The 15,482-nt window shown below is 39.3% G+C and overlaps 1 protein-coding gene across 1 annotated transcript in view; it reads right to left on the bottom strand.

The window, feature by feature from the left end:
* Positions 1–231: 231 nt before the first annotated feature.
* ST8SIA4 (ST8 alpha-N-acetyl-neuraminide alpha-2,8-sialyltransferase 4) overlaps positions 232–15,482 on the bottom strand; it is a 60,728-nt gene continuing 45,477 nt past the window's right edge. Inside the window, exon 5 of the mRNA XM_049796373.1 lies at positions 232–1,192. Within this exon, the coding sequence (XP_049652330.1) occupies positions 910–1,192 (283 nt within the window). The 3' untranslated portion in view covers positions 232–909. The remainder of the gene's footprint in view (positions 1,193–15,482) is intronic.

Raw genomic sequence — 15,482 nt, 5'->3', positions numbered from 1 at the left:
CACCATTTCTTCAAGAAGAGGAAAAAACGTGTATAAAAGTAATCTTTGGTAGCAAAAATAAGGACACCTTCTTGTATGTCTTCAAATCTGAGCACAACAGAAAAACTTCTCTTTAAAAATGGATCAAAATGACCTCTGAGTGGTTCCATGTCGTGGCTATTGACAGCGGTAGCTAGAAAACCAATTGAGACGTTAAGGGTTGTGTGACAGCAGGATACAACACAACAATTGATAAAATATTTTATGTTTCCCTCCACCCTCCCACCCTTACAAATTTTTTTCCTAAGACAATTCCATATGATATATACTTTTAATTACTTGTAACATCCTCAAAATCCTTGAAGGGCTCCAATACTTAAAAGCAACAAAACCCAACCAACAGCAATAAGAAAAACAGCAACAAAAGCTGAGGTTATAATACAAGATCAGAAACAGTCCTCTGACTGAAGGCATTTACTGATTTGGTTGATCATGCGGACTTCACTTTCTCTACTCAATTCCACCATGATCTTTTCTGCCAAAGCCTGGTTTCTTTGCTCAAGAAAATATTCCATCCACTTGGGATTTCTTCTGTGGGCTGTCTGACCACAGTGGCAAGTCAGCACTATGCAGGCTGTATTTTTCTTCTTTAATTCATGATGAATGTGTCACTGGATCCTGTAAACACTACTGAATATACATTCAAGCCTTGCTCTTAGTGAAAGTGGCACTTACTTGAACCCTTGCAGTCAAGATAGCTTAGTTATATAGCACTTTACAGGTATAATAGCTGGTTATGTACTTCTGATAAAATTCCTTTTTCCGATGGCTTAGTGGGTATTTAAACATATCCTCACTGGGATCCCATTGCCATTCCACAACATCTTTATGATGAAGTGTGTATTTTGTACTTCTTATTGTACTTGTGCTTTATTGCTGTGCACATTTCCCTGTTGTTAATTTAAGTGCTCCTCTGTTATGTAATACATACAATGTTTTAAACTCTAATGGCATCCTATGGGGACTGGCATTAGAAAAGTACCGATACTTCAGATCATCATAATAATGATACTTGACTGGTTTTCCATGTAAATCCTTCGGGAATGGCCAAAATCCGTACAAGTGAATTTCATCACAAAATCTGGTGGCAAGAGTATACATGAGGAGACCAGTGCTGGGTCGTTTAATGTGGACCTTGTTTGTCAGCCAATAGCTGCAAAGAAAGAAAAAGTACATTAAGAAACTCTCATACAACTTCACATGAATAAATCCTGTAAACTTGTTTTATCTATTATGCATTCATTTTACACTATAAAAAGGCAAAAGTTTCCTTCTTCTCTCTAAACTGAGATCATGATGACACTGTTTTGACACACCTTTATTCCACTTAGAAGAGAAGTGAGATCTTGTTTAATATAGTGCTGCAGAAAAGCTGGCCAACTAAGGTTCTTAGTTCAGGCTTTAACCCTAACAAGAAGTCGCGAAGCCTGCAGATGCTAAAAAACTGCAGTTAAGCTCCTCAACCAGACCAGGGAACAGTCTCTTGGTACAAACTTAGACCTCTTGCAGTATCCAACTCACCTCATCAAGTCAGCCCTACACTGAATGTTTGATTGGCCTAGTGATTACTTCACAGATTGCTTGTCTAAATAGAAAGTAAATGGAAATAATGAACATAACATGTTAAGAATGTAACTTTCAGAAGTAAACAGAAGTGAAACTTTAATTACTTTGCTTGTGATTAAGTATGTAAAGCTTCCTGGTTTCTAACAGCAGTCTCCAGAAAAGCAAAATCTTACACTAATAATTTCAAAAAGGTTTTGTTTTGTACTCAACAGCTCACAGATCCAACTGAAGGTATGGGACAGTTTTCCTGAGCCAGTGACAACTGGGTTTAAAAGCTGCAGAGAGTTTTCAAAGAGGCAAATGGTGGGTAGATGCAGAAGGAACATGGCAACTGAACTTGATTCCAGCATGCGGCTCACATTAGTACCTTCAAAATCTGCCACCAACATTGTTTTACATCCCCAATCTTTAAAAATAAAACTTCATTACAATAGTGCCAGCCTATTACTGGTAAAACACTTCTCCCAAGCCCTATTCAATGTAAAATTTGTTAATGTTTGGCAAGAATAAAAAAGGGTATTGAGAAACTCAAAACTGGTCATTCTGTTGGTTCAGATAAACAGACACAGTTGTACTGGTCAAACTGTGGGAATGAGTGGCTGCAAGTAAGGGAGGCAAGCAAGTCGTTACACAGTGTTATCATACAAACCTCTATCATTGCATTGTGTTGCTATATTCTTTGTTAGTTGTTGGCTGTGAATTGTTTCTACCATAGCCTAGACAGGGGGTCAAGGGAGATAAATCTCATCAGACCAGAGTTAGCCTTGTGTTAAACAGGGTTACAAAAAGGTTGGAACTCTTGAGTATACAACCAGATTGCTTTAAAGGCGTCTAGCGGTGTAGCAGGAGGAACATCCCACTGACCACTGTGAGACAGGATAGCAAAAATATGTCTTTAATCAAAGCTTAAAGTGTCTTAAAAGAATCAGATGCTGTGCAACATTAAAAATAATAATCCCATTGAAACTAGCCTTTTCAGTTTCACCCTTTGCCAAAACCATAGGGCCTAAAGGCTGATGTCTTTGAATCACAGATACATATGCATGTGAAAGATAATGGGTTTTTGCATGGTACTCAGTTTCTTTTTTGAAAGCTGAAAGACTCTGCAAGCAGAAAGCAGTTCTAAGCTGAGTGATTGCTTCTCCAAAGCCAACAGAGGGAATTACTCAGAATTTTGTTTGGCTGTCAAAAACAGAATGGGAAAAAAGCATATTTAAGAAGCAAGCACAATGGGGAATCATTACATGTACAAATGTCAAATGTATTGCATATAATTTTTTCATTGTTTTCATAAACCTGAGTTTTCAGACAGAGGTTTCTGAGATAAGATGCTAAGTAGTTTGCTTCCTACTCTGAGAAACTGCAACATTTTAAAACAAGGCAAGCCAAAGGAGAGACTCCAATTCTTGCAGATGTTTTTTTAAATGTTTGCTTACAGAAAAGTTACTGAAGAAACAAATGTGACCACTTTTGGCACTTCATATCACAAACAGATTAAAAGTGAAAGCCAATTATTTAATTTTTGTAGAAACCGGTATTTGTCTCTTCAAAAGTTGGTAGTTGCTCTGATCACGTGCAGTCAGCCACCTACATGAGCATCTCTAGCCAAACAGCAATCAAACCTGATGCACCTGCTACTACAGGGCAAAACTGCTATCATCTCACCTAAATTTCACCCCTTCGGGAATACAATGATCATGGCAGAGAATGAAATAAACAGTAAACAGGTGGATCTAAATATTTGAAGAAGACATCTTCTTACTTAAGAGTTTCTATGCAGGAGTATGTAATGAAGGAGTAAGATGTAATGAAGAACCTCTCACCATTTTAGTATATAAAAGCAAATCTTTTCTTCTGCTTGTCATATTCAGGTATCATACAAAAGGGAAGTTTAACTGTTTGGTTTCTCTTAAAAATGAAAAAGATTTCCAAACTCTGTACTCAAAATATGGTACTTGCTGTACTTACTATCAAAATTTTGCAACTTGGGAACAATTCTACTTCAGATGAAAAAACCACAAGTAATGCAATGAATGAAACAGTTAGAGGCACACAGTGCTCCAGGCTGAAGCTTCCTGCAGATCATTTGATCTCTGTAAATCTCTGTCTCCCAGACTCTGCTTGAATGATAAAAATGGTTGTGTGGTATAAGTAGTCTTTGAAATTTTGGTCCTGAAATACATGTCACCTTCTTAGTCACTCAAGTAGCTACTCTAATATGAAACTAGGTTAAGGCTGATTTTTAGAGGTTGATCGATGTTGCAAATGCTTTAACCAATGACCATTTTTGCACCTGCTTTCAGTTTCTTGAGTTTTGTTATAACTTTAGTTTTAAGTCCAAAGATACCCTTCTTACCTATTTATCTGGGATACACTCATTCTCTGTATAACTAAGATTACAATGTGAGGGAAGCAATTTACTACAGATCCAAAAAAGAATCTCATGTTTCTCATAACTAATCTCTAGATCTTCACCCATGACCAATTACTGACCTTCAGGCTGGATAGAGAAGTAAGTTTAATTGACAAAGAAATAGGTGCATCTTGCCGTGTTAGAAAATGGAGTCTGCTATTTAAGCACCACTATTAAGCCCGTAAGTGGAAGGCTGCAGTCACACAGTGCACCACTATAGTGCTCCAGTTATTTGTTCTCTTGTTAGCTGTGCTACAACAACTTGTTTGTGGGTCCATGCTGTAAATCAGACTTCTGAATTTATTGAAATGTGCCAATGTGTAAACACACTTCATTTCTATAACACTGATGACCTGAAATTGAGTAGCTTGAATTCGGACTGAAGTCTTACTTCAAATTACTTTTATTTACACTCTCTCAAAAAATACTGTAGAACAGGTCAAGACACAGAGAAAACCAACATAGGCTTTCAGAAGAATAAAGTAACTTCTGTATGAGAGTAAACAGGGTAGCTTGAAAAAGAGACAACTAAGCGGGGATATGGCAGAAAACTCCAAAGTCATGTAGTGTGTAAAGAAGGTAAATGAGGATTTAATTACTACTCTAACACAAGCGCTGTAACATAAAAACTATGGACCTGATGGAGTGATTCAGTGGTAGGTCTAAAATAAACAGATGAAAGTACTTTTTTTATACAACACATCATTGAACAATGGAATTTATTGCAACAGGATGTTTTGGATGACAACGGCCAACTGACTAAAAAGATACAAATTGTTAAAAGTTCACAAACACAGCAGTGCAGATGAAGTTCCTTCTCAAGGGTTTGCTAAGCCACTGGCCATGGGAGCACTATCACAGGGTAAACACTTGACATTTCCTCTGCTTCTAACTTTGCTTCTGAGCTTCTATGTTGGCATGTGGCACGGGTAAGACCACAGGCTAGAGAGGGATCTACTTAAACAGCCATTGTTATGTTCTTGGACCCAGTGTCTGCTTTCTCTAGAAGGTGTTAGCTAAAATAACTTCCTCAAACTCAGAAAGAATAAAGACTTTGCTTGTGCTTTCACGTCTTCAGTGGGATGAATCACATCAACGATATGAACAGCCCTTCAACTGACCCTCTCAATTTATGTGACTGTATTAATTAAAAATGCATTATTCGTCCTTTTCTTACTGAGCTATGCCTTGGGCAGGAGGCTGCACAAGGACTCTGGAGTGTGAAATAATTAAAGTGTAAACAATAACACTGACAGTGTGACATGAAGCACGGAAACACTGCTGAGTGTTTGCATAAGATCTACTTTACAGTTTTCAATGTACAGTATTTTGAAATAGCATACACAAAAAATATTTCATTATAGGGAATAATGCACTTTATGTAAAGAGCTGAAACACTTCCCAAAATTGTCATTTGCTTTTTAGCAAACTTAATTCACTGCTTTAATGTTAATGGGTTTTTGTTGTTGGGGGTTTTCTTCCTTTACCCCTTCATCTTATATTGTCAAGTAAATTCAAATTCTTGCTTATAAAGCAGATTTCAAGGACCACTCGAGAGAGTTGACTCTGCCTGGCAATCTTCATTAGAAAGAGAAAGAAAAAAACAGTGATATCAATGGTGAACACAGTTGTGTTGCATACCTTGCATTGCCACAGCTAAATGAGAGCATGGCCAGCAGGCTGCCATTCAGTGTCACTGCCATTCAGCGTCACTGCCATTGCAGAGATTTTTAACCACTGTAAGCATAGTCTTTACTAGCTATGGCAAAACAATTAAGAAACTATTAAAGGCAACTTTTACCTGTCTTAAAATAAAATGGTTCAGTTTCTCTGTTGTAGGAGACTATTCTGCTTTGCAGCATTGCTCTAGCATGATCTGCTCCCAAAGCTGCTTTAATCAACTTTTGGAAAATCACCTCAATAGGAAAAGGATCTGCTAAGGATAAAGTAGTATCAAAATACAGCATAACATTGCCCTTCTGTTGCCAATGAATTAAGAAATGCTTGCTAAAGTTAAGCCTATGAACTCTTTTCTCATACATAAAAAGATTTTGGTGTAACAACTGGAATCCTCCACAGTCATAAGCCACATGTCCTATATAATATGTGGAAGGATGGGGTAGTAAGGCCTATATACAAAGGAGAAAACCTTCAGGACTAGTTAACAGGATATGTTTAAGACTGGGAACATGTCTCAACTTGTGTCCGACTGCTGCAGTATTTTATTTGAACCCACACTAGCTCCTTCAGATTTCATCTAAAAAAAAGAAATTATTGACCTAGGTTTAGAAGGGAATCACAGAATAAATAAGCCTCCTTAACCATTTGATAAAACCATCACCCAAAGGAAAAGACCCATGCTTAAACCCTTGATGAACCAATGACAAAGGTTTTTTAAGTTAAACCATCATTAGTTTCAAAATATAAAATGCCCATGCTGCAGAATCTTTGACTCTTACTTCACAAACAAGGACTTTCAAAACTGCCCACATTTTTTGATTTTAAAGTAGAACGATTCCAGCAGGAAAGACAGGCAACATCCCCTTCCCCAGAAAAGCCCCCAGCAGACACAGGGCAGAGCATGACGGCAGAAAACATGGGTCTCAACCTGGTCACAGGGGGGAGGGAGGAAGCAAGTTTAAGCCTTTGCAGGTGCTGTGTACCCTGTGCTGCACTACAAAAAGAGAATGAGAGCCATCATCTCCCATCTGTTTAAGTAACTTCTAGAAGAGAATAGCAGTACATCTCTGTGAAAACTGGTTTTTAACAGGCACAGGGCCTCCGCAGAGCATACCTACAAGACCAAGCTCTTCTTACAAGGCTGTGAGAAGGTCACGCTGCCCACACATCTGCAAAGCTTGGCAATAAGGTACCTTGGCATCCCACTCACTGCTATCATGACCAAGGCATTCCAGAACAAAAGTTAAACTGTATGACCAAAATTCTAAATTTTAGAAAAATCCAAGCTGCTTCCATAAACACTTATTATGCCTGTACACAAGAATGCTTGTACATAATGTATTTCCACTGACGCCAGATCATTATTTTCACTTAGCCATGAAACTTCGTTTAATGCTTTTTTATTTTCACATGTAGGAGGTACACTGTATCTGTGAAACTAGTTAATGCCTATGTATCCAGATGGATATAAAGCCATTCAAAACCTACTGGACTAAGCAGAGCAGTGACTTTTTGTCAAAAAGGAAAAACTTCCTAAAAGATGCTCTCAAATTTAAAAGAAATGTCAGTGTTTCTATTAGAGACAGGTTTCTTGTTTAAGAAGTTGAGTCTTGCTTGATTTGTTCTAGCAGCTGATAGTAAACCCCCTGCAGAAGAGACTTCAAGCAATAGCAGTTGCAAACCTTACAGAACAAAAAAATCAAAATGAACCCACATTTAAGCAATAAACAATACACATTTACTCCTAATCAAGACAATATGCTCCAATTAATTCTGCAATTAACCCACAGAAACAGTTGGAATACTTATCTATGTGTATTTTTGAAAAGCAATTGAAATTATCTTGAAAAGACTGTGTGGGAAAGATAACAATGATTTAACAGCTAGTTCACTTTAGATTTCACTGATGAGAATAGTTGCCATCAGTGTAAACAATAATAGTGTACTAACCTTTTCCAGAAGGTCCATAAAGAACCAGACTGTAAAGTAGTATCTTACATTAAATTTCAATCTTTAGGCTACATAAAAGCAACAGGAGTGCAGAGATAATAGCCCAGGCCTGTATATCTTTTCTTTTGCAATAGTAAGGTACACATAGGACTAAGAAGAAATGTCTCAAAGTGCTTTTTTTGAAAAGAGAATTGATGCAGCTTCCAAAATGCTAAACATGTCAAAGTAAGCAAGTGATGTCTTTTTCCAAAAGACAGCCAAGGTGTGATTGAAAATGATCTGCTTTCATTCCATGCGCAATACACTAATGATCAAACTGGCAACATAACTTATCTGGCAATTCATAGAGATACTATCATTAACCTTATTTTGACATGAGCTGAGTTACAGGTACTCTGAGAGCAAAACCTAAATTGTTTACTGCACTTCTAAATCTATTTTGCATGCACATCAATAGCCCTTTTGAAAATACATACTGATTTCTTTTAAGGGACAGTAGAAGTGAAAGTCCACCCCTGTTAACTTTTGTACAAGTAACCCTTAAGTGCCTAAATTGACTTACACACTGATATAATTGTGTTCAAAAATGACTTGTTTAAAGATAAAGGACATGGGATTGCCAATGAGATTATACAAGAGGAAACTGATTCACTTTGAATTTGAGTGTTACTTACATGCTACTGGCCTGTCAAATATTTTGAACTGACTTCAGTCTGAAAATGCTAAGGCAATTAGCTTGCTAGAAGAGATTTCCTGATAAAATAGCTTAAACTCTTATGTGAATATTCCTTGGTATACAGAGAATGTCTCTCAAGTCAGATACTAACGGATAAATACTTCAGCGTTAAACATTAAAAAAAAGCTAAGTGAGTTTAAACACTTGCAAAAGTAAAATTACAGAACATCGTCCTGTACCAAAAATCTTATTAACATTTTTTAGTCAACAGTTTCTGCTAAATCACATTGTCTCAGTATGCGTCATAGCAGAATCTGTCCTCAAAACTGAACATTAACTATGGAAGCATAGAGCTAGGCTTGCTTTCTTTTTTTCGGGCTGCAGGAACTGTTCTGTCTTTACCTCATTATGTCTACTTCTACAACATAATCAATATTACAATGCAAGGTAAAAAATAGTTTTTTATAATTATATCTGTCTTGCAATGTTCCACAGTTAAACCACCACTCAAAAGCAGAGTGGGCTGGACAAAAGTGTACTTAGAACGTTCCCAGAGAAAGTTACCTGGATTTTTGCTCCCCCTGGAGTCAGTGACTACATTAGCAAGCAGTGGGGACCATTAGGACTTGCTCTATAGTGTAACACAGATGGTGCTGAGTACAGTAAGTCCACACCATAACCATTATAGGTTTTTTTCATCACAGACTGAGTTGGGGTGTACTTGGTGAGCCACAGGAATGCTCCGGTTTATTTTAATCTGAATACCATGTGCTTTAAGACCCTTCCATGACAAGAAAGAACAGTAAAAGAGAATGATCAGGATGTTTACTTAAAAAATGCCTTCTGATGCACACTGAAAACACGAATGTACAGACACCCAATGACAACTACTGACTTAATAGGTAACAGACAGTCTCCATGATGTTTGACCAATTCTTTGAGGTCTCTCACTAAAACTGGCCTACTGTACTTGAAAAAGCAATAGTTGTTGTTTTTTTTAATACTGAAAGTGATGCCCCTTGATTCTCATCAGAGACCATGTATCTGTCAAGAATGGAGCTCATGAGAAAAGGTGCCAACTCTTGCTTGGTAGCATAGGCTAGGTTTAGCACTCATCAGGAAAGAATGACTGCAAATCTGATGTTAGCACAATAGCTAGACCTGAATAAAAAAGGAGTAATAATGTGCATATCTGTGCTTGTATGTGAGACAGTGAAATAGCAGTTTTGATGCAAAATATCCTCTAAGAAACAGCTACATATTTTTCAGGACAATGAAGACCAAAATCAAAGCAATGGAACAAGGACATTTTAAATGTATTGTGATAAATATTATCTTAACTGGAGAATTAGGTTGGAAATAAAGATCACTAGAGAAGCTTGAAGAATTAAACTGTTTATAACACAATGCTATTATTAACAGACTGGGCTTGATCTACTCCTAACTAATTGCTGGTAGGAGGATCATCACGTCCATGTTTCCTCTATTCACTTCACAATAACCATCTTCTCACAGCCTTACTGGGTAGGCTGGAATACATGCACATCCTCTAATGTTGACATACTATTTTTAAGACCTACTTAACACGTTCTTTTGTGCATCTGAGAACCTGTATTAGAATTCCTCAGGTCCTAAGCTTTGGTCCATTTAACATTCCCTTTAAGACCCTCCAGAAGCCAAGGTCACTTTTGCTACTTATTTTTGTAGAAGGGCTTTATTTCCTGCTTATTATTGGTCTTCCAGATCATTTATTCACTGCCATCTACAATTAGCCACAAAATATTTTTTCAGCAGTGAGGGAAGATGCATCTTCTCTTACTGTATTTTCATGCTTTTCTCAAAATTTAAGTCACATTCATGACAACTTTTTTTTGCTGAGCAAAGCTTTTGCTGACATCTGTGGGACACCTTAAGTTTTCAGGCCGTGCTTAACTGCTCAGCATTCTCACAGAAAAACCTGAATGGGGCTTTTCACAGCTCCTTTTCACGTCCTCCTCTCTCAAAGTATTCAAGCTTTTGGGAAGTCCCTTCAACCACTTCTCTTTTCACTGTGACTTGTAAGCCACAGAAATGACTCAGTGTCTCAGGCTGCACCATCAGAGCTCTGCCTTCACCTGTTTTACTTCTGTTAGGTCTGTAGCAAGTCATGATCTCTTTACCTGCCTACCACCAGTCACTATTCCCTACTGCTCCAAGCATGCTGAGTTTGGCTAGACTGTTGTCTTCCTTCAACTCTCAAAACCTTGGAAACACTGATCTGGTGCTTGGGTAGTTAGAAATACTCTTTCTCATACATCACACTACAAGAAAGAAAGGAACAGTAGAGGCTACTTTTGTAGCTACTGAAAATCGCAAAGAATATCCATAAATTTATTTTTTAAACTCTTTTAAGCCCTTAGAAATCCATTTACACCAAAAAAGGCACGGAACCTTTGACAGTAAATGTGGTTAGTCTTCTGTTGTGTAGCGACTTAAACACTTATCCTTGCTTCAGAGTCATTGAAGTCATCAGCTGACACTTATTCTAGCACAGTACCTGCTGCTGCTGAAAAGTGTTGCTCCATCAACTCATGCACAAAACCATTTTTAGAGGTGAAACATATCTTAATTTAAAAGAAGTCAGTTATAAATAATTTATTCAGATATCACAGGTGCCATAGATGTGCACACAGATACATAGCAAAGGTGGAGTAAAATAGACGTAGAGTACATTTTACAGACTAAGAGAGCTAATAGGTAAACTTCTGGTGAAAAGGTTTTCCTTTCCGGCAAATCAGCTCCTTCCTGAGGTCTGGTGAAGAGAGATATATCTCTCAGTGAGGTGCTCCATGTCTACCTTATTTCTCTGTGACATACTTAGATAATAACGTATTCCTGCAATACAGATAATGGGGCAAAATACAGAACCCTACGAATTACAGAATCACAGAATCATTTGCGTTAGGAGGGACCTTTAAAGATCATCTAGTCTAACTCCCACTGCCAGGGGCAGGGACATCTTCAACTAGATCAGGTTGCTCAAAGCCCTGTCCAGCCTGGCCTTGAACACTTCCAAGGATGGGGCATCTACCACCTCTCTGGACAACCTGTTCCACTGTCTCACCACCCTCATCATAAAACATTTCTTCTGTCTAATATAAAGCTACCTTCTTTCAGTTCAAAACCATTGCCCCTTGTGCTCTCACTATAAGTCTTGGCAAAAAGTCTCTCTCTGTCTTTCTTACAACCCCCCTTTAAGTATTGAAAGGACACAATAAGTTCTCCCCAGAGCCCTCTCTCCTCCAGGCTGAACAACCCCAACTCTCTCAGCCTGTGTTCATACGGGAGGTGGTCCAGGCCTCTGACCATTTTCGTGGCCCTCCTCTGGCCCTGCTCCAACAGTCTTTGTTGTACTGGGGACTCTAGAGCTGGATGCAGTACTGCAGGTGGGTCTCACGAGAGTGGAGTAGAACGGGAGAATCACCTCCCTTGACATGATGGCCATGCTTCTTTTTATGCAGCCCAGGATAAAGTTGGCTTTCTGGGCTGCAAGTGCACATTACCAGCTCATATACAAAGATATGAAGATATGTTCATGTTTCCTTCAGGTGAACATATTCTGACCTGCTCAAAAAACCTATTTTTTTTTTCAATTTGTGGCCATCAAATAGAACCCACCAGTGATAAATAATAAAACTGCATCAATTTCTTTTTGTGTTACTCCCCCCCCTTACATTATAAATGAATGAACTACATTCACACTTAAAAGATAAAAGTCAATGTGTCAGTCTGTAAGTTCAAATCAATCTATTTTTTATTAATATAGCCAGGATCTGCATCAAGTAAATTATTTTTTATTATACACTGGTTAAAAGCTGCTGGCATCAATGGGCTTTTTTTTTCCCTTTCATTTCCAACAGTTAAGAAGACTATTTTCATATATTTTACTCTTGCCCCATGGAACTGTTTAAACACATGGAAATATTAAGGGCTAGGATAAAACCTTAAAAAATCATGGAGAACACTTGAACAGAGTGACCCTTAGGTGTGTCCTGGTTTCAGCTGGGATAGAGTTAACTGTCTTCCTAGTAGCTGGTACGGTGCATGTTTTGAGTTCAGTATGAGAAGAATATTGATAACACTGATGTTTTCAGTTGTTGCTCAGTAGTGTTTAGTCTAAAGGATTTTTCAGCTTTTCATGCCCAGCCAGTGAGAAAACTGGAAGGGCACAAGAAGTTGGCACAGGACACAGCCAGGGCACCTGACCCGAACTGGCCAACGGTGTATTCCATACCATGTGCCGTCACATCTAGTAGAGGAACTGGGAAGTGGGGGCGGGGAATCGCCGCTCGGGGACTAGCTGGGTGTCGATCGGCAGGTGGTGAGCAATTGCCCTGCGCATCATTTGTACATTCCAATCCTTTTATTACTGCTGTTGTCATTTTATTAGTGTTATCATTGTCATTGTTAGTTTCTTCTTTTCTGTTCTGTTAAACTGTTCTTATCTCAACCCATGAGTTTTACTTCTTTTTCCCCAATTTTCTCCCCCATCCCACTGGGTGGGGGGGGGAGTAAGTGAGGGGCTGTGTGGTGCTTAGTTGCTGGCGGGGGCTAAATCACACCAGGTGTAAAAATAGTGATCAAAAAGCGTGTATGTGAATTTATGAGGATGTAAAGTGGAAGATGGGAGATGCGTTTAAATGGTTCATAAACAGTCAAATCTAAGCTAATACGAAACAAATGTCTGTAGCAAGGTACAGTAGCAATGATGAGAAAACAGCACAAAAGAAAAAGCATTTGATTAACTAGGAAAAAACATAGAACTGACAAGTTGAATACCAAACTCAAGCAACTATTTGTGGTAATTTGATAGGCTTCCTTTTTCCTTTGTTTGATTCCTTCTGCATGAATTCAGAGAAGAGAAACTATTTTGCTATGTCTATAGCTACAAACTGGCTGATGGATGTTCCCATTCAAAATCTTTCCATGACTTGTCAATGTACTAATTCAGCAAGCTTCTTCATCTTGAGTGCACTCACATTGCATGTGCAGGACAACCAGTGGATCAGGCCTAGCCAGCATGAAAGGCAGGTCCTGCTTGATGAACCTGATCCAGGTGACCCACCTAGTGGATGAGGGAAAGGCTGTGGATGTTCTCTACCTGGACTTCAGCAAAGCCTCTGACAGTCTCTCACGGCGTACTCCTTGAGAAGCTGGCAGCTCATGGCTTGGACAAGTGTACTCTTCACTGGGTTAAAAACTGGCTGGCTAGATGATCCCAGAGGGTTGTGGTGAATGGGCTGAAATCCAGTTGGAGGTGGGTCATAAGCGGTGTTCCCCAGGGCTTGGTGTTGGGCCCCGTTCTGTTTAATATCTTGGGAGGGTTGATCTGCTCGAGGGTAGGAAGGCTCTACAGAGGGATCTGGACAGGCTGGATCAATGGGCTGAAGCCAATTGTATGAGGTTCAACAAGGCCAAGTGCCAGGTCCTGCACTTCGGTCACAACAACCCCATGCAGTGCTACAGGCTTGGGGAAGAGTGGCTGGAAAGCTGCCCGGCAGAAAAAGACCTGGCGGTGCTGGTTGACAGCCGGCTGAATATGAGCCAGCAGTGTGCCCAGGTGGCCAAGAAGGCCAATGGCATCCTGGCCTGTATCAGAAATAGTGTGGCCAGCAGGAGCAGGGAGGTGATTGTTTCCCTGTACTCGGCACTGGTGAGGCCGCACCTCGAGTCCTGTGTTCAGTTTGGGGCCCCTCACTACAGGAAAGACATTGAGTTGCTGGAGCGTGTCCAGAGAAGGGCAACCAAGTTGGTGAGGGGCCTGGAGCACAAGTCTTATGAGGAGTGGCTGAGGGAACTGGGGTTGTTTAGCCTGGAGAACAGGAGGCTGAGGGTAGACCTTATCGCTCTCTAAACTACCTGAAGGGGGGTTGTAGTGAGGTGTGTGCTGGTCTATGCTATCAAATAACTAGTGATAGGATGAGAGGAAATTGCCTCAAGTTGCAGTAGGGGAGGTTTAGATTAGATATTAAGAAAAATTTCTATACTGAAAGGGTTGTCGGGCATTGGAACAGACTGCCCAGAGAAGTGATTGAGTCACTATCCCTGGAGGTATTAAAAAAGTGCATAGACAAGGCACTTCAGGACATGGTTTAGTGGGCACGGTTGATGATTGGACTCAATGATCTTGAAGGTCTTTTCCAACTTAAATGATTCCATGATTCTTCTTTCTTCTCAACTTTCTTCCTGCTCCAAATGTTAACCCTATAAAGGCCAGGTTAAAGCAAAAGGTGCTATCTCAGTTATATGGAAGTTCATAGGTGTGTTCTGATTTGTTTCAGTAGGGCATGGATTTCATCCACATACTCTAATAGGAATCTCTCCTCTTGACACCTTTTCTTTAATGCTATACCCTCTGTTACACAACTATATCCCAATTTCCTACAACACAATTGGAAAGAAATACCTGGTTGGAACTTCATAAACAATTAGTCTGTGGATAATCTAGAACACAGTTCAGCTCAATCCTTTCTACACTCTGCAGGTCTGCATGAAAGTCCAAGCTTTCACTATCTGGCTGTCTTTTATGACCAAGTGGGAAGGCGCAAAATACCCAGCAAAGCTTTTCTGAGTGAGATGCTTTGTTGACTGGAAGGATGCTTCTATCTTATAGTCTTACAGACCTACATAACAGCTAGTGACAATAGCAACAGTTCTCTGTCACTCATGACTGGAGACAGCAATACATTCAGAGAATGTGAGTTAATGCTAACGACCAGTGAATATGCTAAGCATAATGGGAGAAAGGCACTGTGCTGCTTTACTTATGCAGTTGTGCTAATGTGCTTCAATTAGAGAATGTCTCTGCTATTCTAGGTGAATACACTTCTTCAGACCAGTGACTTTATAACTAGCACTGAGCTCTGCAGTTTTGTGATTAAACACACATTAGGGAATATGCAGGCACCTCTAAACTCATTGTAATGGGTTAACCAAATCAGACTTATGTACAAATCATTCCCCAATCAACAGTTCAACACAAACAAGTAACACAAAAGTTAAGCATACTGACAGTGCAAACGAAAAACTTTGTCAGGAAAAGTAGTGTTGGATTTCCATTCTGGAAAGCACACTGGGCCCAATCCCAACAAAACAGTTATAAACATAAGCAAAAGGAAG

Source organism: Accipiter gentilis, chromosome Z, assembly GCF_929443795.1.
Source record: "Accipiter gentilis chromosome Z, bAccGen1.1, whole genome shotgun sequence".
Classification (NCBI taxonomy): domain Eukaryota; kingdom Metazoa; phylum Chordata; class Aves; order Accipitriformes; family Accipitridae; genus Astur; species Astur gentilis.
The sequence above is the reverse complement of the archived record's forward strand: the minus strand, read 5'-3'. Positions and strand labels throughout refer to the sequence as shown.